This window comes from Anomaloglossus baeobatrachus, chromosome 1 (genome assembly GCF_048569485.1).
Source record: "Anomaloglossus baeobatrachus isolate aAnoBae1 chromosome 1, aAnoBae1.hap1, whole genome shotgun sequence".
In the NCBI taxonomy this organism is placed as follows: Eukaryota; Metazoa; Chordata; class Amphibia; order Anura; family Aromobatidae; genus Anomaloglossus; species Anomaloglossus baeobatrachus.
This window is the reverse complement of record NC_134353.1, coordinates 413,879,566-413,900,486: the sequence shown is the minus strand read 5'-3', so window position 1 is coordinate 413,900,486 and position 20,921 is coordinate 413,879,566. Positions and strand designations below refer to the sequence as shown.

General features: G+C 45.0%; 1 protein-coding gene across 2 annotated transcripts in view; it reads left to right on the top strand.

Annotated features, from left to right (window-relative positions):
• Nucleotides 1-2,715: 2,715 nt before the first annotated feature.
• The window catches only part of FKBP8 (FKBP prolyl isomerase 8), a 94,759-nt gene continuing 76,553 nt past the window's right edge, over nucleotides 2,716-20,921 (top strand). Inside the window, exons 1-2 of one of the 2 annotated variants that reach the window (XM_075352597.1) lie at nucleotides 2,716-2,761; nucleotides 11,313-11,616. In XM_075352597.1, the coding sequence (XP_075208712.1) occupies nucleotides 11,316-11,616 (301 nt within the window). In that variant the 5' untranslated portion in view covers nucleotides 2,716-2,761; nucleotides 11,313-11,315. Of the gene's footprint in view, nucleotides 2,843-11,312; nucleotides 11,617-20,921 lie in introns of both variants that reach the window. The other variant, XM_075352596.1, reaches the window with a different exon arrangement.

The window sequence follows — 20,921 nt, the reverse complement described above, 5'->3', positions numbered from 1 at the left end:
AATGGTGAGCTGGATATTTTCCTCTGAATGGGGAGCTGGATATTTTCCACTGAATGGTGAGCTGGATATTTTCCTCTGAATGGGGAGCTGGATATTTTCCACTGAATGGTGAGCTGGATATTTTCCTCTGAATGGTGAGCTGGATATTTTCCTCTGAATGGGGAGCTGGATATTTTCCACTGAATGGTGAGCTGGATATTTTCCTCTGAATGGGGAGCTGGATATTTTCCTCTGAATGGGGAGCTGGATATTTTCCTCTGAATGGGGAGCTGGATATTTTCCACTGAATGAGGAGCTGGATATTTTCCTCTGAATGGTGAGCTGGATATTTTCCTCTGAATGGGGAGCTGGATATTTTCCTCTGAATGGGGAGCTGGATATTTTCCTCTGAATGGGGAGCTGGATATTTTCCTCTGAATGGGGAGCTGGATATTTTCCTCTGAATGGTGAGCTGGATATTTTCCACTGAATGAGGAGCTGGATATTTTCCACTGAATGGTGAGCTGGATATTTTCCACTGAATGAGGAGCTGGATATTTTCCTCTGAATGTGGAGCTGGATATTTTCCACTGAATGAGGAGCTGGATATTTTCCTCTGAATGAGGAGCTGGATATTATCCACTGAATGTGGAGCTGGATATTTTACTCTGAATGTGGAGCTGGATATTTTCCACTGAATGAGGAGCTGGATATTTTCCTCTGAATGAGGAGCTGGATATTTTCCACTGAATGGGGAGCTGGATATTTTCCTCTGAATGGTGAGCTGGATATTTTCCACTGAATGGTGAGCTGGATATTTTCCACTGAATGAGGAGCTGGATATTTTCCTCTGAATGTGGAGCTGGATATTTTCCACTGAATGAGGAGCTGGATATTTTCCTCTGAATGAGGAGCTGGATATTTTCCACTGAATGTGGAGCTGGATATTTTCCTCTGAATGTGGAGCTGGATATTTTCCACTGAATGAGGAGCTGGATATTTTCCTCTGAATGAGGAGCTGGATATTTTCCACTGAATGGGGAGCTGGATATTTTCCTCTGAATGAGGAGCTGGATATTTTCCTCTGAATGTGGAGCTGGATATTTTCCTCTGAATGAGGAGCTGGATATTTTCCTCTGAATGAGGAGCTGGATATTTTCCACTGAATGGGGAGCTGGATATTTTCCTCTGAATGAGGAGCTGGATATTTTCCACTGAATGGTGAGCTGGATATTTTCCTCTGAATGGGGAGCTGGATATTTTCCTCTGAATGGTGAGCTGGATATTTTCCTCTGAATGGTGAGCTGGATATTTTCCTCTGAATGGGGAGCTGGATATTTTCCACTGAATGGGGAGCTGGATATTTTCCTCTGAATGTGGAGCTGGATATTTTCCACTGAATGAGGAGCTGGATATTTTCCTCTGAATGAGGAGCTGGATATTTTCCACTGAATGGGGAGCTGGATATTTTCCTCTGAATGAGGAGCTGGATATTTTCCTCTGAATGTGGAGCTGGATATTTTCCTCTGAATGGTGAGCTGGATATTTTCCTCTGAATGGGGAGCTGGATATTTTCCACTGAATGTGGAGCTGGATATTTTCCTCTGAATGGGGAGCTGGATATTTTCCACTGAATGTGGAGCTGGATATTTTCCTCTGAATGAGGAGCTGGATATTTTCCTCTGAATGAGGAGCTGGATATTTTCCACTGAATGGGGAGCTGGATATTTTCCTCTGAATGAGGAGCTGGATATTTTCCACTGAATGGTGAGCTGGATATTTTCCTCTGAATGGGGAGCTGGATATTTTCCTCTGAATGGTGAGCTGGATATTTTCCTCTGAATGGGGAGCTGGATATTTTCCACTGAATGGTGAGCTGGATATTTTCCTCTGAATGGTGAGCTGGATATTTTCCTCTGAATGTGGAGCTGGATATTTTCCTCTGAATGGTGAGCTGGATATTTTCCTCTGAATGGTGAGCTGGATATTTTCCTCTGAATGGGGAGCTGGATATTTTCCACTGAATGGTGAGCTGGATATTTTCCTCTGAATGGTGAGCTGGATATTTTCCTCTGAATGGTGAGCTGGATATTTTCCTCTGAATGGGGAGCTGGATATTTTCCTCTGAATGGTGAGCTGGATATTTTCCACTGAATGTGGAGCTGGATATTTTCCTCTGAATGTGGAGCTGGATATTTTCCTCTGAATGGGGAGCTGGATATTTTCCTCTGAATGGGGAGCTGGATATTTTCCATGTATAATATTCGGCATGTTTTCCGTGCTCCCCTTTTTTCATAATATTGTATGCACATTTCTTAATATGGAATAAAATGAACTTTCTTTTCCCTGTGACACAGCAGGCACAGGAGAGGACGCCCAGGCCCAGTTTAGCCTGGTCCCAACTGTTCTGAGTATAAGTGGCATCAGGGTGGGCGGATAGGCTCTTGGTATAAACCCTGGCATGGTAGTCTGCTTCCCGTATGTATATTATGGCTGCTGACGAGTATGTTCACCTCAGGACTCCTCACTATAATGTAGGAACCTGTTCTGTGCCTTATACAATGCAGAGCGTTTGTACAGTGCTGCTGAGCTTGAAGCCGTGTGTGCGCCTGACCGGAGAGCTCCGGACAAGGGAATGAGTGTCTGCACTACACAGAGAACAGCGCAGCTTGTGTCTGGTCACATGCCGCACATGGACTGGACTGGCCAATCAGGAGGCGAGGCGGCGTGGCCAATCACAGTGCTGTTTACATCCTGACACCGGAAGGGCTGCACAATCCAGGTGGGAGCCGCAGGTGCCGTCTCCTCCAGTTACCCGGGGCACGGGAAGGGACACGGCGGTACCGCACACAGCTGGCAGGAGGTGAGCACTAACGGCTGCCTTCTTCATGGGAAGTATTCCTGCGGAGGAGAGTACTGTCGTGCATCTGCCAGTGTAACGTACACACGCTCTCCATCACACCATCCTGTGGGTTATCCCCATAACATTTGTAGAATCTGACACTGTCCAGTCCAATACAAGTATAACATAAGCCCTCTGGGTAATGCTGTGTATAAGGGGGCCAGCCATCAGGATATTACCCCCCTATCTAATGGCCTTAATGGTTATACCCCTGTTTTGTAAGATCTGTGGGGGGAATCCATTGTAGCACGTGCAGGGGGAGGGCAGTGCACTTCCCGCATTCCCCCTCCCTATCGCCTGCTTTCCTCCAGTCGGACCTGTCCTTGCCCACTGCCCAGGAGGACTCTGTGTAGGTGGCGTCGTTGCCCACGGTTGTCTCTTGAGAGGGCTCGGGCAATTATGGCGGAGGGGTGGCCAGCAGAGATGAGGGCGCAGGAGCGCTGCCAGTGCAATACCTGCCCCTACATGCGGGTCATCCCTATGGGATCCAGGTTTTGTGCACTCATATTGTCTTCTATCTGGAATACAGCGAGTACTAGCGCATGTAGAAATATAAACATTCAGTCATTTGGGATGTGCCTATTGACCAACATTGGACCTTAAGCGGTCAGGGCTTTTATGCACAGACCGCACAAGGGCTGAAATCCAGTGGTGTAAGCATAGCCTCCTAATGATATGGCAGGTGGATATGGAACTGCCTCAGAAAGTCCCAATACATAAGGTATACTGTACCCCATAACGTGAACGTCCTGCATGTACCAGCCCTATATAATGGGCATAGAAACACATTGGTGCCATTGCATTTACCTGCCACAGTACTGTTCATCGGGGCACTTAGTGAGGCCAACACAGTCACATAACATGGAGATTTGGCGGGTTAGATATTATATGGAATGAAGCAAAGGTGCTAATACCCAGTCCCATGGTATTCCCCCTCCCCAGCCCTTTGTGGTGCCAGGCCAACCCTATGATGGATGGGATTTCTAGCACTTTTGCTTGAGCTCACTGTTTTGTCTTCCACATATCCTTTTTTTTTTTTAATCTCTGGAGGGTTTTTGCGGCGTCTGCTCTAGAATAGGTGGGCATTACATGCTGTGACAATCTCCTGTATCTGCTCCCTGGCACACAACGATGTGGATACTTCTAACCAGCGGAGGGTTCTGATCGGTGTGCTGTGTTCTATGCTGTGCCAACCACAGACCACTCTGTAATCTGACAGCGGTGGTCATCGCCTGCTGAATAAATACACAACGACCTTTTTCACTAAAGGAGTTATCTCTTATACAAGAAATCATATTAAATTAATAATGCAGAGTATAATTCCATTGTGCTCCATTAAGGTGGTCTCAGGGGTGAACCTCCCTCACCTCTTTATTGTCCGTTTCCTAAAACAGGGCACATATTGAGGCATGTCTTTAGAAGACACCCTTTAAAGGGAACCTGTCATCAGAAATTTCGCCCAAAAGCTAAAAGATTCCCCCTCTGCAGCTCCTGGGCTGCATTCTAGGAAGATCCCTGTTATTATTGTGCCCCATGTGAGACCAAAATAAAGCCTTTATAAAGTTCTACCTTTTTGTATGCAGCTTCTGTAAATTCGTCCCGGGGGCGGGCTCTCTGCCGTCCGTTATTCTGCCTCCTGGTCCTGTATGCCGCCCCCATCGCTCCTTTCCATATCTGATGCACCGCCCACTGCTCCAGCCATCCCCGCGCATGCCCAGTGCCAGTCTCACAGGACTGAGCAGTTTGACCGCTGGTGACGTGTGCGCAGGCAAGTGATTATGGACGGGACTGTGACTGTTATCAGCAAGTACCCGGCCATAATCTCTTGAGCGCGCAAACCTCTCCAGCGGTCAGACACACTGTGCTCAGGGTAGTGCTAGACTGTATGGGCTGCTTTCAGGGATGACGTCCCTTTGTCATGTGATAGTATTTTGAACACGCCCCTATCACATGACAAAGGGACGTCATCCCTGGAAGCAGCCCATACAGTCTAGCACTACCCTGAGCACAGTGTGTCTGACCGCTGGAGAGGTTTGCGCGCTCAAGAGATTATAGCCGGGTACTTGCTGATAACAGTCACAGTCCCGTCCATAATCACTTGTCTGCGCACATGTCACCAGCGGTCAAACTGCTCAGTCCTGTGAGACTGGCACTGGGCATGCGCGGGGATGGCTGGAGCAGTGGGCGGTGCATCAGATATGGAAAGGAGCGATGGGGGCGGCATACAGGACCAGGAGGCAGAATAACGGACGGCAGAGAGCCCGCCCCCGGGACGAATTTACAGAAGCTGCATACAAAAAGGTAGAACTTTATAAAGGCTTTATTTTGTTCTCACATGGGGCACAATAATAACAGGGATCTTCCTAGAATGCAGCCCAGGAGCTGCAGAGGGGGAATCTTTTAGCTTTTGGGCGAAATTTCTGATGACAGGTTCCCTTTAACGAGATATTGCATCTTTCACAGCTTCAAGGCTCTATTTACACTGGTATCATAGCATTTGTTTATCCACCATGACACCTGACAGATCCTGTATGATCTTTTGCCCGGCTTATTCTTAATGAGTCTGTAGGGTATCTTTTCTTTTAATGAATAGAATAGTGTAGCATGGTACACTGAACGCGTGATGGAAATAGGAAAAATCTGAACCCCTTGTGTTAATAGAGCCTGTTTCACTTTTGTTTAACCCTACACATGTGAGAAGCGGCTTCCTGACCGTTTTAGATGTCTGTACCCATATTGTAGATACAAAAAATTAACACTGTTTCAGGGGTTTTTTTGTTCCCTTTCTGATTTTACCATCAGTGTGTCAACTACTATAGCCCCCCCCCTAGCATATAATGTTTATGGAAAAACTGCCAGCACGTGGACGTCAAACTCACATGTTAATAAAGCCTTATGTACAGTGGGTATGGAAAGTATTCACATCCCTTTAAATTTGTCTCTTTGTTTCATTGCAGCCATTTGGTAATTTCAAAAAAAGTTAATTTTTTTCTCTCATTAATGTGCACTCTGCACCCCATCTTGACAGAAAAAAAACAGAAATGTAGAAATTTTGGAAAATGTATTTAACAAAAAAAACAGAAATATCACATCGTCATAAGTATAAGTATTTATACCCTTTGCTCAGACACTCATTTAAGTCACATGCTGTCCATTTCCTTGTGATTTTCTCCTTGAGATGGTTCTACTCCTTTATTCGAGTCCAGCTGTGTTTAAACTGATAGGACTTGATTTGGAAAGGCGCACACCTGTCTATATAAGACTTCACAGCTCACAATGCATGTCAGACCAAATGACAATCATGAGGTCAAAGGAACTGCCCAAGGAGCTCAGAGACAGAAGTGTGGCAAGGCACAGATCTGACCAAGGTTACAAAAGAATTTCTGCAGTACTCAATGTCCCTAAGAGCACAGTGGCCTCCATAATCCTTAAGTGGAAGAAGTTTAGGACCACCAGAACTCTTCCTAGACCTGGATGTTCAGCCAAACTGAGCAATCGTGGGAGAAGAGCCTTGGTGAGAGGAGGTAAAGAAGAACCTTAAGATCACTGTGGCTGAGCTCAGAGATGCAGTAAGGAGATGGGAGAAAATTCCATAAAGTCAACTATCACTGCAGCCCTCCACCAATTGGGCCTTTATGGCAGAGTGGCCCGACAAAAGCCTCTCCTCAGTGCAAGACATATGAAAGCCTGCATAGAGTTTGCAAAAAAAAAACAACACATGAAGGACTCCCAGACTATGAGAAATAAGATTCTCTAGTCTGATGAGACGAAGATAGCATTATCACCAAAAAGTTCTATGCGGTATATGTGGAAAAAAACAGGCACTGCTCATCACCTGCCCAATAGAATCCCAACAGTAAAACATGGTGGTGGCAGCATCATGCTATGGGGGTGTTTTTCAGCTGCAGGGACAGGACGACTGGTTGCAATTGAAGGAAAGATGAATGCGGCGAAGTACAAAGATATCCGGGAAGAAACCCTCTTCCAGAGTGCTCTGAACCTCAGACTTGGCGGAAGGTTCACCTTCTAACAAGACAATGACCCTGAGCACAGAGCTAAAATAACAAAGGAGTGGCTTCAGAACAACTCTGTGACCATTCTTGACTGGCCCTGCTGGCTGTTTCCCAATGCCCCGCTGACTGTATCTTGCGCCCCCATATATTGTGCTGCCGGCCGGTATCGAAGGTCCGAGGTGAAATGCACCGAGGAGGGGTGATCTGCAGCCCACAGATGTCACGCTGTGCTCACCGCTCCCAGCCGCATGCACTTGCTTCAGACTTGCGCCCCCGGCAGCGTGTCCTGTCAGCGATCTTAGTACATAGCAGCGAGCAACGGCAGAGTGTGGGGGGGGGGGGGAGCAGCAGACTGGGGAGCAGCACGCCAGGTTCAGTTACGGTGCAGTCACCGCTTCCCGGCACCTGTACTCACCCCATCCATCCCGGCGGGTGACAGGGGGAAAGTGGAGCACATAGCATACGCTGTGAGCGCCACAAAGATGGCCGCTGATCTTCTCCCTCTGCTGTGATCTGGATAGCCCAGTGGGCTTGTCCAGATGACAGCAGAAGCTGTTTCTCTGTTAAGTATAGGGGTTGGAGCCCGACAATCAGTCAATGCCCAGGGGGTGCTATAAAGGAGGTGAGTAACTGTCGTTACACACAGCAAATCCAAGATGGCAGCCCCCAGTGTTTCAGTAAAACTAGAATTAAATAAAAACTAAATAAACAATGAATTTAATTTTGTATTAAAAATCCTTGATTTCATAATCACTATTATTAATACAAAAATAAACAAACGCGACACCTTCTCTTTGACCTTTTAAAAGTTATTTTTTTCTTATTTTCTTCCTCTAAATTTGGGTTGCATCTTATCTGCAAAATACGGTATATTGTAAATTTTACTCTAAAATGTTTAATTAGCCACAATTGTTATACATTTCCAAGGGATAGCATAACAAAATGGACCCAATGGTTTGTTCCCCAGTTTCTTCGGAGCACGCAATACCCCACCTGTGGTCAGAAACCTCTGTTTGGACAAACGTCTGTGCTTGGAAATAAAAGAGCAATATTTGATGTTTGGATCACAGATTTGGCTGAAGTGTTTTGCCGGCGCCATGTTACATTTGTGAGGCCCCTATAGTGCCTAACAACAGAAAGTTGTGACCCCATCTTGGAAACTAGACTTCTGAAGGATTTTATCCAGGGGTATAATGGGCATTTTGAACTCTCATGTACCTCACAGAATTTGATAACATTAGGCCGTCATATTGAATATTTTCATTTTTTTTTTTTTTAAAGAAAATGTTGCTTTAGTACCAAATTTTATAATTTTGCAAGAGGAAACACGAAGAAGTGGACTCCACAGCTTGTTACTTTCTTATGAGAGCAGCAATGCCGCACATGTAGTAAAAAATTTTGACAAACAGATGGGCTCGGAAGGGAAGAAGCGACATTGTATTTTGAATGCCAATTTGTCTGGAATAGATTGTAGACACCATGTCTCATTTGCACAGCCCCTGAATTTCTAAAAAATTAGAAACCCCCACAGGTGACCCCGTCCTATTTTGGAAACTAGACCCATCAAGTAATTCATCTAGGGGAGTTTCCAGCATTTTGAACCAATAACTGCTTCCAAGAACTCTTTAAAATGGATGTGAAAACGAAAATTGTTTCCGTTAAAATGTTGTTTTAGCCCCCAATTTGTAATTTTCACAGCTAATAGAAGAAAACAGACTCCATAATGTGTTCAAAAACTGCTGTTTGGGCTCATGGCAGGCCTGAGAAAGGAAAGAGCACCACTTGATTTTTGGAGCGTAAATTTGTCTGGAATAGATCGTACAGTTAAAAAGCCTACCAGTATAGGCTAATGTCTGTGGGTATCAGCTGGGGTGGGGGGTGCTGTTCACCTATTCTCAGTGCCTCGGCTGATTTAATCAGCCATCATGTGCCTCTAAAAGGCTATTAACCAGTTAAATCCCGCTGTTAATCTTTCACAGCAGGATTTAACAAGCTCCGTCAGGAGGGGCGAGTCATTCCCTGCTCCCATCAGTGCTCCTGTGATGTGATTGTGGGCCGCCAATGGGTTGTCACGACAGTCAGTTTACGACTCCTGTGTCTGTCATTGAGAGTTGGTATTCATGGAGCGTGATTTCTGCTATACAAGAGCGGTGCTGATACAATGCTCTGTATAGCATAAGTGATTAGTCGATTGCAGCTTTTTTTTATTTTTAAAATATATACCATATGTAAAAAATAAAAACTATTTCCTTCTTTTTGCCCCATTAAAAATAAAACAAATTTCTCATCTATCAAAATATAAAATAGGTAAATCTGAGTAAACGTAACAATAAAAAAAAAAATAAACAGAATTATTATTTTTTTTTTTTTTTTGGGTATGTCGACATTGCAATGAGGCGATCAAAACATCATATTTATCCCAAAAAAAACGCTAAAAAAAACCCTGCTAACTCAGGGCACAAAAAAATAAGCCCAGCCCTATATCCTGAAAAATGAAAACGTTACGGCTGCTGAAGAATGCCGATGATCACATTTTTTTTTTTTATTTACAAATTTCTAATTTTATTTTATTTTTTTCACTCCAAAAACTAAATCTGTTTGGTATCTATGTAGTTGTACTGATCTGGAGAATCCTATTGTCAGTTCAGTTTTCATCATATAATGACCAACCTGGTGACAGATTCCCTTTAAGTACCGTATTTTTCACTTTATAAGACGCACCTGATTATAAGACGTACCCCCAAATTTGGTGAAGGAATAGAGAATTTTTTAATAAATGGGGTCCGTCTTATAATGCCAGTGTCCGTTTAACAAATCATATAGGGTATATGTCCCTCATAGCCTCCCCCATCCTAAAATTAGCCCCTTAATCTGGATATGGCCATTTTATATTGAATATAGCCCCCTTGTGCTGGCACACGTTCCCCAGTGATGCCACATGTCCCCTATGGCTGGCCCCCTGTGGCTGGCCCACGGCCCCCTGTGGCTGGCCCACGGCCCCCTGTGGCTGGCCCACGGCCCCCTGTGGCTGGCACACAGCACCCTGTGATAGATATCGCCCCCATGCTGCTGCTTTTAGTAAAATAAACTCTTTCCTTACCTTCTCCAGCACTGTCCTGTCTCGTGACTCCCTCCTTGGGGTTGAGCTTCGGCCTCCTGCATTTCCTGGTTCTTGGCCGGTCATGTGATCGGCACGGCAGAGTGATATCATCTCTGTGTGCATGATCACAGCGGCAGGAGGGAGACCGGGGAGACACGCTGGAGGGGGTAAGTAAAGAGTGTTTTATTTTACTATGGGCAGCAGTATGGGGGCCATATCTAACACAGGGGGGGGGCATGTGGAATCAAAGGAGGGCGCAGGCAGATATAATATACGCCGCTGCCCCAGACCATCGCCGTGTTGCGGTTTCAGCACCATGGTGATGGACAGCGGCTGTGCATATTATATGCCCGCAGCTATTACCAGTCCCCAGCAGAGCTCCAGAGCTGCCCCCACCTTCCCTTAACTCTGTAGTGTATATATTTATACACACTCACCCCCGTATATTCGGATTATAAGACGCACCCCCTACTTTCCCCAAAAATTTGGGGGAACAAAAGTGCGTCTTATAAAGCGAAAAATACGGTATATAAAAAGAAAAACCATCAAAAGTCCATACAATGCATTAGTGGTCTCTGATCCACCTTTGAAGTCAATAGCCAGCATAAAAGGTTAGGGCACTGACAAAAATAGTTCTCATACAGCTCTGGCAAAAATAAAGAGACCACTGCCTAGTTTTATAAATATCAGCTTGTCTACATGTCGATTCCAGTGTCAGCTGAATTCCAACCAGGGTCCACCTCATTCTACCGGCCAGGAGTGGCATAAGGTCACCAAAAAGCAGTGTGAAAGACTAGTGGAAAGCATGTCAAGATGCATGAAAGCTGGGATTACAAATCATGGTTATTCCACAAAGATATTGATTTCTGAACTCTTCCTGAGTTAAAATATTAGTATTGTTGTATCTAAATGATTATGAACTTGTTTTATTTGCATAATTTGAGGTCTGAAAGCAATGCATTGTTTGTTATTTTGACTATTTCTCATTTTCAGAAAATAAATACAAAATTTATTGTTTGGAAATTCGGAGACACGTTGTCAGTAGTTTATAGAATAAAAGAACAGTTTATATTTTTCTCAAAAGTATACCTATAAAGAGAAAAATCAGAAAAACTGACAATTTTGCAGTGGTCTCTTAATTTTTGCCAGAGCTGTATGGACTGTATTTTACTCCACTCCTTTATTTAATTTTCTTTGCTCTTGAATTGATTTTTAATTAAGTTTCTTTTTTCTGTAATCGCATTACTAGTTTTGAATGCTATAGATAACCTTGTTGTAGGTTTCGTTCGGCTGATTTTGTTTTCCTGTCTTCATCCAGAGAATGGCCTCTCCAGATGAACCCATGTCCAGTGTTGATGACTCTCTAGTGCATGAAGATGGGTCTGACAGTACTCAGCCATCAGACAGTGACTCCAAACCAAGGGACAGGACTTCCCTGATGGACAGTTCAGAGGAGTTTGAGATAATATACAATGGGGAAGAAGATGATGACTTCAATGATCTTCCACTTCTAGAAACTGTGGGGAGTGCGAAACCAGACAATACTCAAAAAGATTCCAAAGAACAGACAGAAGAGGATAATGGTGAAAAAAGCCCAGAGGAGGAGTGGGAAGATATTTTTGGTAAGAAGCTGACAGATCCCATATTATAGGTACAATATGTGTCATATCAAAAACGCTATTAGGCCCTGTGCGCACTAGAAAATGGAATTTTCTTAAGAACATTCCGTAGGCTTTAAAAGATTTCTGCACCTGCGGAAATAAAACGCAAAAAAACGCACTTAAAATCCGCATGCGTTTTGATGTGGTTTTTCCGCTGGTTGGTACATGTCTTTTAATGCATTCAATGCAATATAGCACATTGGAAAAAAAAAAAAAAGGTCATTTCCTTCTGATATAGATAGATAGACAATGGATAGATAAATAGAAGGATAGCTAGATAATGGATAGATAAAGATAGATAGAAGGATAGATAGATAATCAATAGATAGAGGACAGGTCAATCAATCAATAGATAGAGTCCCTGTGAGGACACACTGCAGTTCTCGCGAGTGGTAGGCTATGTGCCCACGGGGAAAGTGTCCTGTGGATATATCCGCAGGACATTTCGCAGGAGCTCCCAGAAATCCGCAGCACAACTTTTGTCTGTTTACATGCTGCGGATGTACAGCAGAATGTCCTTCGGATATGGTGCGGACATTCTGCATTGAGGATACAGTACCATGGCTTCGGCACTGCATCCTCAATGCAGAACAATTGCTGAGTGTTGGGGGAATTGATACTTACCTCCATCACGCAGCACTACACTCTCCGGCCGTGTCTGTCTGCACATTGCCGGAGAAGGTTGGCGGGCCTGAACTCTCCTCCTTTCTGCTCCTGGCTCCACTGACTTCCTCTGCACCGGTGTCTGCTAGCAAGGCAGGTAAGTATGGGACCCTGCGGAGAAATCCGCAGGAATAATTGACATGCTACAGATTTTTCCACAAGGAAATTCGCATTATTTCCGCTGTGGAAAAAACCACAGCATGGGCACAGCAGTTCAAAAATGCCATAAAAATGGCTGGGGACTCGCTGTACTGCGGATTTTTTTAAAAATCCGCGGAATTGGCGCGATAAGATCGTGGCAAATTCTGCAAATTTTCCGCAGCGTGGGCACATTACCGTGAGAAATGACCTGTAATTACCTCTGCAGGCTCATTATGAGGCTGAATGGAGTATGTGTCAGTCGTGGCTGGATGCAAGCGTCGTGGGACCTCGGTGATTTACGCCGGAGCTGTGTGTTGGGAGGGATTAATAAAGTGGTGTAAGAGGGGGCTTTTTTGTGTTTTATTTAAAATAAAGGATTTTTCGGTGTGTGTGTTTATTCACTATACTTTCGGGTTAATCATGAAAGCTGTCTCATAGACGCTGCCATGATTAAGCCTGGACTTAGTGGCAGCGATCTGCTGCCATTTAACTCCTTATTACCTGGATTGCCACCGCATCACGGCAATCTGGAAGAGCCGGGGACACTCCGGAACTGTCGCATAATGGATGCAACAGTCCCGGGGCAGCTGCAGGCTGATATTCTCGGCTGCGGGAGGGGGAGGGGGGCATTAACCCTAGCCCTCGCCCTCCCCAGCCTGAGAATACCGGGCCGCCGCTGGGTGTTTACCTCGGTTGGACAGTAAATATATGGCGGAGCCCACATTTTTTGTTTTTTATTTTTATATGTACGTTTGATTTCTATGTGTATTCTATATGTCGGTGTCTGTGTGTGTGTGTGATCTGTGTGTTTACTCTGCTCCGCTTCCTCTTCTTGTCATAATAACATTAAATTCCTTGCAAAACGCAGGCAGCGATGAGCATTATGTCCCGAAACCGCGAAATACCGCAGGGAATAACGCAGGAAAACGCAATGAAACACACAGAATTTGCTACCTGTGTTATTCCCTGCGGGATTTCACGATTACATTACAGTCAATGGAGTGAAATGCCACAGCTATCTGTGGAAAAGAAGTGACATGCAATTGTTTTTGCTGTGGGTATCCTGCAGCAAAACTGGTAGCTATCAAAATCTGCATAGTGCGCACAGCATTTTTTTTTCCCATAGGATTTGCTGGTAAATCACTGCAGAAAGGTTATGAACATTTTCTGCAGCGAAACATGCAGGAAATCCGCGGGAAATTCCGTCTGGTGCGCACAAGGCCTTAAGCTGATGGATAATAGGGTTCTAAAGCTGCCCAGCTACAGGGAGGAAATTAACTTTACTTCTTCCGGTAGCCTCCAGCTTTCAGTCTTGGAGCGCCCCGGAGCAGTTTGCCATTGCTTAATAAAGATGAGCGAACACCAACTTAAACAAAACAGAGTTCGAGTTTATATGCTTTTACTTGCGAACTTAACTCACGCGAGCATCGCTGTGTTCAGGTACGCTCGGTGCTTGGCCCTGTGCGAGCCTCTTGCAGTGTTTGAATGATGCACACTGGGGGTAGAAACAGTAGGATCACGTAGTGGGCAACAAAAAAAAGAAAGTGTGTGTGTATATATATATATATATATATATATATATATATATATATATATATATATATATATATATATATATATATATATATAGATATATATTACACATACATGGTACCTGATGGTTACTGGTTTCTATTGCTATATACCGTAGATTGACATAGTATTCACTTTTGTTTTATCAACATTATGAATGAGGCTGTGCCGAGTGAAGCGACTCGTTTCTCGTGCGCCTCACACTCACGTGTGACTCCTGCCTAAGGGTATGTGTGCACGCTGCAGATTTGGTGCAGAAATTTTTTGCATGAAATCTGCACCTTCTGGCAGAAAAACAGCAAAAAAACGCATGCATTTTGGTGCCTTTTTGTGTGTTTTTGTGGCGTGCATTTTTTTGATTAATGTCAATGGGTGGAAGGGCTAAAAGACGAAGGAAAAATGCACATACGATTGACATGCTACAGTTATTATCTGCTAGTAAAAAATGTTACGTTTTCACAGCACTTCAGAGCTGGCTTGAAGAGACACATGCAGATTTGGGCCACAAATTGCATCAAAAACACAGCATGCACACAAGGACTTGGGGCGGCTTTGCACGTTGCGACATTGCACGTGCGATGTCGGTGGGGTCAAATCGAAAGTGACGCACATCCGGCGTCGCAGTCGATATCGCAACGTGCAAATCCTTTTTGATACGATGAACGAGCGCAAAAGCGTCGTTATCGTATCATCGCTGCAGCCTCCGACATTTCCATAATGCCGGTGCAGCGACAGGTGCGATGTTGTTCCACGCTCCTGCGGCAGCACACATCGCTGTGTGTGAAGCCGCAGGAGCGAGGAACTTCACCTTACCTGCCGCTGGCTGCAATGAGAAGGACGGAGGTGGGCGGGATGTTTACATCCTGCTCAACTCCGCCCCTCCGCTTCAATTGGCCGCCTGCCGTGTGACGTCACTGTGACGCCGCACGACCCGCCCCCTAAGGAAGGAGGCGGGTTGCCGGCCAGAGGGACGTCGCACGGCAGGTATGTGCGTGTAAAGCTGCCGTAGCGATAATAATCGCTACGGCAGCTTTCACTAGATATCGAACGTGCGACGGGGGCGGGACTATCGCTGCAGCATCGGTAACACATTGTTACTGATGTCGCAGCGTGCAAAGCCCGCCTTGGTGTGATTACTGAAACTCAGTCATCAGGAGAGCTGGTAGAACGGTGTGTAGTGTGACCCAGCTAATCTCTGCTGTGCTGCCCCTCCCCCACACTGACTCGTGCAGGAGGCAAGACCAGGCGATCAGGGGTGTCTCTTACATTTCATACACTGGTAAACCTGCTCTAAGCTGTAGTGGGGTGGGGGAGGGGGTATTCTGTCCTTTGAATGTTGCTGCCTGCTTATGATTGGTCAGCATCATGCAGGGGGAAGTACACACATCCAGTTAAAACACTCTGATAACACCAACTTAGATTTTTAAAAAGTTGGTTTATAAGGTGCCAAATTCTTCCTTCATTATGACCGAGAGGATATATAAAAAAACAACCATGCTATATTTTACTTGGCAGCCATTGCTAAAACCTGTGTCCTGTTTAACTGTTTAAAGGGAACCTGTCAGCAGAAATGTCCCCTAAAACCTAACAGATTCCCCCTCTGCAGCTCCTGGGCTGCATTCTATAAAGGTCCCTGTTATGATTGTGCCCACTTTCTGACCGAAAAAAAGTGTTTATAAAGTTGTTCCTTTTTGGCTTCTGATTCTGTAAATCCGTCACGGGGGCGGGCTGCCTGATGGCCGTTATTCTGCCCCCTGGTCCTGTATGCCGCCCCCATCGCTGATTTCAATACTTCTGGACGCCGCCCACTGCTCCAGCCATCCCCGCGCATGCCCAGTGCCCATCTCTCGGGGATGAGCACTGTGCCCAGCGTCACGTGCACGCAGGGTTAAGATTATGGGCGGTGCTGTGATGTTTATTCCTAAGCAACCGCCCATAATCGCGGGACCGCGCTTTCGGTGTAGTCACTGCTCCGCGCTCTTCCCATCTATTTCCTGCCTCGGGGCAAGATGGGAAGGAGGCGAAGTGAGGTCAGCAGCAGCGCGCTTGCGCAGAAAGAAGCAGGCCGAGGGGGAAAGCGCGGTCCCGCGATTATGGGCGGTTGCTTAGGAATAAACATCACAGCACCGCCCATAATCTTAACCCTGCGTGCACGTCACCAGCGGTGACGCTGGGCACAGTGCTCATCCCCGAGAGATGGGCACTGGGCATGCGCGGGGATGGCTGGAGCAGTGGGCGGGGTCCAGAAGTATTGAAATCAGCGATGGGGGCGGCATACAGGACCAGGGGGCAGAATAACGGCCATCAGGCAGCCCGCCCCCGTGACGGATTTACAGAATCAGAAGCCAAAAAGGTACAACTTTATAAACACTTTTTTTCGGTCAGAAAGTGGGCACAATCATAACAGGGACCTTTATAGAATGCAGCCCAGGAGCTGCAGAGGGGGAATCTGTTAGGTTTTAGGGGACATTTCTGCTGACAGGTTCCCTTTAACATGAAACATTTGGTGAAAGGTCCTCTTTAAAGAAGCACTCCCTGACAAATCATTTATTTCTTAACCTTTCAAAATATGTATAGAAGAGTAAAAAAAGGAAGTGCAGGGCAAAAAATACTAAAATGTATAATAAAATTGTCAATTTTACTTAATAAATAGAAATACAGACAGATACAAAAGCAGCAGTACAAAAACGGAACTGGTGAGAAGATTTATAAATGGGTATAATACAGTGTATAGAATCCTAAATAGATGTGCTTTTTATTTCTGATGCTATACACTGTATTATACTCATTTTTGCTACTTTTCATATGAAATTTCTTGTTATATCTATTTATTAAATAGAAATGACTATTTTATTATACATTTTTTTATTTTTTGGTTGGGCTTTACTTTGATTTTGGTGTGCTTCTTTAACCCTTTAACGCAATATTGTGTAAATGTATGTGATTCTTTGGGTAATCGCATATGGAGCAAATAATGGCTAAATTAAGTAGCCGGCATCATACGTATCTACCAACTGCAGTCTGAGCTGAGCTCTCATCGGCACCCCATGATGTGAATGTTATGCGCTTGATATGTTTACATGGTAGCCAGGGGCCTACTAGAGGCCTTTTGTCTCTGCCATTTTGGCTCTTCTCTGAAGCTCAGCTGTATACCCATGTGTACTTCAATTCTGCTGCATTGTGGTTGTAGGATAAGTGCTCAGATGATTACAGTTCATGTCACAATAAACATAAAGTAACATAAAGTTTTTAAGACATTTCAAAAATCTAAGTTTGAATTATTCTTCCCTTTTTACCCCATTAAAAAAAACTAAGTTCAAAGTCCTAAACTCCAATCAATTAAAACATTAAATGAATTAGCTTGATTGGTAAACAAGGAAAAAAACAAACCTCTCGAATTGCAGGTTTTTGGCCCCACTTCTTCCTAAAAAAAAAAAAAATTGGCTTCACCCCAAATTGCATCAGTGCAGTTTTGCGGTCTCAAAGGTGCAGTTTTTTTGTAGCCTAAAACAGTCATCTCATCTCGCACAAAACAAGCCCCGCATGCGGTTCAAAACAATGAACATGTTATGGGCCTCTACTGAATGAAAGAAACATTTATATGCAGGTTCATCCCTCTTAAATTTTTTTTCTTGTCTTTAAGTACATGGTAAAATGAATAGTGTTCTTCAAAACTACAACTTGTCCTGCAAACAAAATAGCCATCATAGAGCTACGATACGATGTTGGGAAAGTAAAAAGTGTGACTCTTGGACAAAAGGGAGGAAAAAAGTAAAGGGGCTGTCTCCTCTAAATCCATAAGTCTGGGGTCACTCTGTGTGGCTTTGGACTTGTGAATTCCCAAATGGCCCTCATTGTGCATTCTGAGATTCGGCGGTGTTGGCACCGGAACAACAGCCACGTGTATTTGAGTTTCTTACTTTTTAGTATTTGTAACACAAAACCAGGAGTGGAACAATCAGAGGAAAAGTGTAATAGAAACACATCACCACCTCTGTATTTTTTACCCACTCCTGGTTTTGGCTCAGACCACCTTCACATTGTGTTTTCACCTATGTTCACTGGTTCCGTCGGGGCATCTGTCCGAACCCCCCTAGTCCCCCCCTCCCCTTCTTTTCCGCAAAACATGTTTCGGATGCATATGCAGACGGGGCCATTGACTATAATGGGTTCACCTACAGAAAACATATATGCCCAAAAATGGTGCAAAACAGAGCACACGCTGACTCCGTCTGCTCCATTATAGTCAATGGCCCCGTCGGCGTATATGCGTCCAAAACACGTTTTGCAGGGGGGGGTTTGGACGGATGCCCTGACGAGACCAGTGAATATAGGTGAAAACGTAATGTGAAAGTGGCCTTACAGATACTGAGGAAAAAACTGACCAAATACTGAACGTGTGCATGAGGTTTTGTGTCTTTTCCTGAGCGCCTCTCAGCTGATTTACCAAGGGGGGCTGAACTTTCATTTGGTTTGTGGACATAATTCTGTGGCTAGCAATAGACAGTGCAATGCAAAGGCTATAGAAATCACTTTTACATTTTCAATGAACTTCAATGGCAGAAAAAATATTTTTAGTCCAAAATACCTGCGTTTTAAAAAGGGCAACTTTTATTTATATTTAAACAGAACTCAATAATATATGTATATAAAAATGTTTTTTTCTAAACATTATAACTCTTTGAGTGCATTGGTTTCACATTTAGTGATGTGACTACCTATATGGGCACATAAAATTGCTATAGTGGCATAGTATTCCATTGTGATTGCCCCTCTTGTACCTCTAGAAATGTGATAAAAAAAAGTTTGTTTAAAAGAACTGAGAGTCTTCAGTAGTTTATACGTTTTAATGGCTAACTGAAAAGATGGTAATAATAGCAAGCTTTCCAGACTACTCAGGTCTCTTCATAAGTCATGGTATAACACAAAATCTGAAGTCACATATTTATACACAACAGGACATAGAATAGTGCAGTAATGTGAAAACTTCAGTGTGTGTCACTTTAATTTTGCATTATCTGTGCCTGTTCACATTGTAAATCTTGCAGGTTACCTACCTCGATGCCGCCTTGCAGTATTGAATAGTCACAGTCACTGGTATTAACAGCATATAGTACTACCACCAAATCTGCATATTATTTACCGCAGCACACTTAGGCTATGTGCCCACGGGCGCTCGTACCTGCGGATGTATGTTTCCCGCATGTATGTTTCCTGCATGTTTCCCGCAGCTGCCCGCCGGCGTCCACAGCTATTTTTAGCTGCTAGATTACAGCGGAATAGCTGCGGGAAACGTGGACATTCACGCGGCTTACCTGCGGACGTCTCGGCCTCTCATCTCCATAGCGGAGGTCATTCTGCATGAATAATTGACATGCAATTATACATGCGGATGCCTACATCCGCAGCATGTTCGGCAGCCGCACTTTCCGCAGCGTGGACACAGCACTCCCCCATGTCCCATAGGATAACATGGGGAGTGACTGTACATGCTAAAACCTGTGGATTTATCTGGAAAATCCAGAAAAATCCGCAGGTTTTCCGCGGCAAAATCCGCACAAACAGGCTCCCATGGGCACATAGCCTAAGACTGCTGTGAGTCTGGTGTATTTATGAGCTCCATGTCGCTTGCTTTCTCCCTTTGCAATGTTTCCATACCTTTGATCACTTTTACAGGGGTTCAGCCATGAACCTGTTGATAACATGCAGAATTCAGAGAACATCCAGAAATGAGCAGAATTCTTGTACTAATGGATTTCAAATGGGCCATGATAATTTTCAGGGATCAAGTAACCAATTCACAGAAGATTTTACCATACTTAGCCTCTCTGCACAGTTTTGTAATGGCGCTGTAACACTAATTACATTGATAACTTAAGGTACCGTCACACTAAGCAACATCACTGCTGAGGCACAACTTGCTAGCGATGTTGCTGTGTGTGAAATCCAGCAACAACCTGGCCCCTGCTGTGAGGTCGCTGGTTGTTGCTGAATGTCCTGGACCATTTTTTAATTGTTGCACTCCCGCTGTGAAGCACACATCGCTGTGTGTGACAGCGAGAGAGCAACAACTGAATGTGCAGGCAGCAGGAGCCGGCTTCTGCGGATGCTGGTAACCACGGTAAACATCGGGTAAAAAAGAAGCCCTTACCTTGGTTACCCGATGATTACCTTCGTTACCAGCGTCCGCCGCTCTCACGCTGTTAGTGCCGGCTCCCTGCTCTCTGCACACATAACCCGATGTGTAAAGTGGCTAGGTGTGCAGGGAGCCAGCGCTAAGCGGTGTGCGCTGGTAACCAAGGTAAATATCGGGTTGGTTACATTTACCTTACATTGGTTATATTTACCTTAAGCGGGCTTTACACACTGCGATATCGGTCCCGATATCGCTAGTGTGGGTACCCGCCCCCATCTGTTGCGCAACACGGGCAAATCGCTGCCCGTGGCGCACAACATCGCCCAGAGCCGTCACACATACTTACCTGCCCGGCGACGTCGCTGTGACCGGCGAACCGCCACCTTTCTAAGGTGGCATCACAGCGACGTCACTGAGCGGCCGCCCAATAGAAGCGGAGGGGCGGAGATGAGCAGGACGTAACATCCCGCCCACCTCCTTCCTTCCGCATAGCGGCCGGGAGGCAGGTAAGGAGAACTTCCTCGTTTTTGCGGTGTCACACGGAGCGATGTGTGCTGCCGCAGGAACGAGGAGCAACCTCGTTACTGCTGCAGTAACGATTTTTGAGAATGGACCCCCATGTCACCGATGAGCGATTTTGCACGTTTTTGCAACGATGCAAAATCGCTCATCAGTGTCACACGCAACGGCATCGCTAATGCGGCCGGATGTGCGTCACCAAATCCGTGACCCCAACGAGTTCGCATTAGCGATG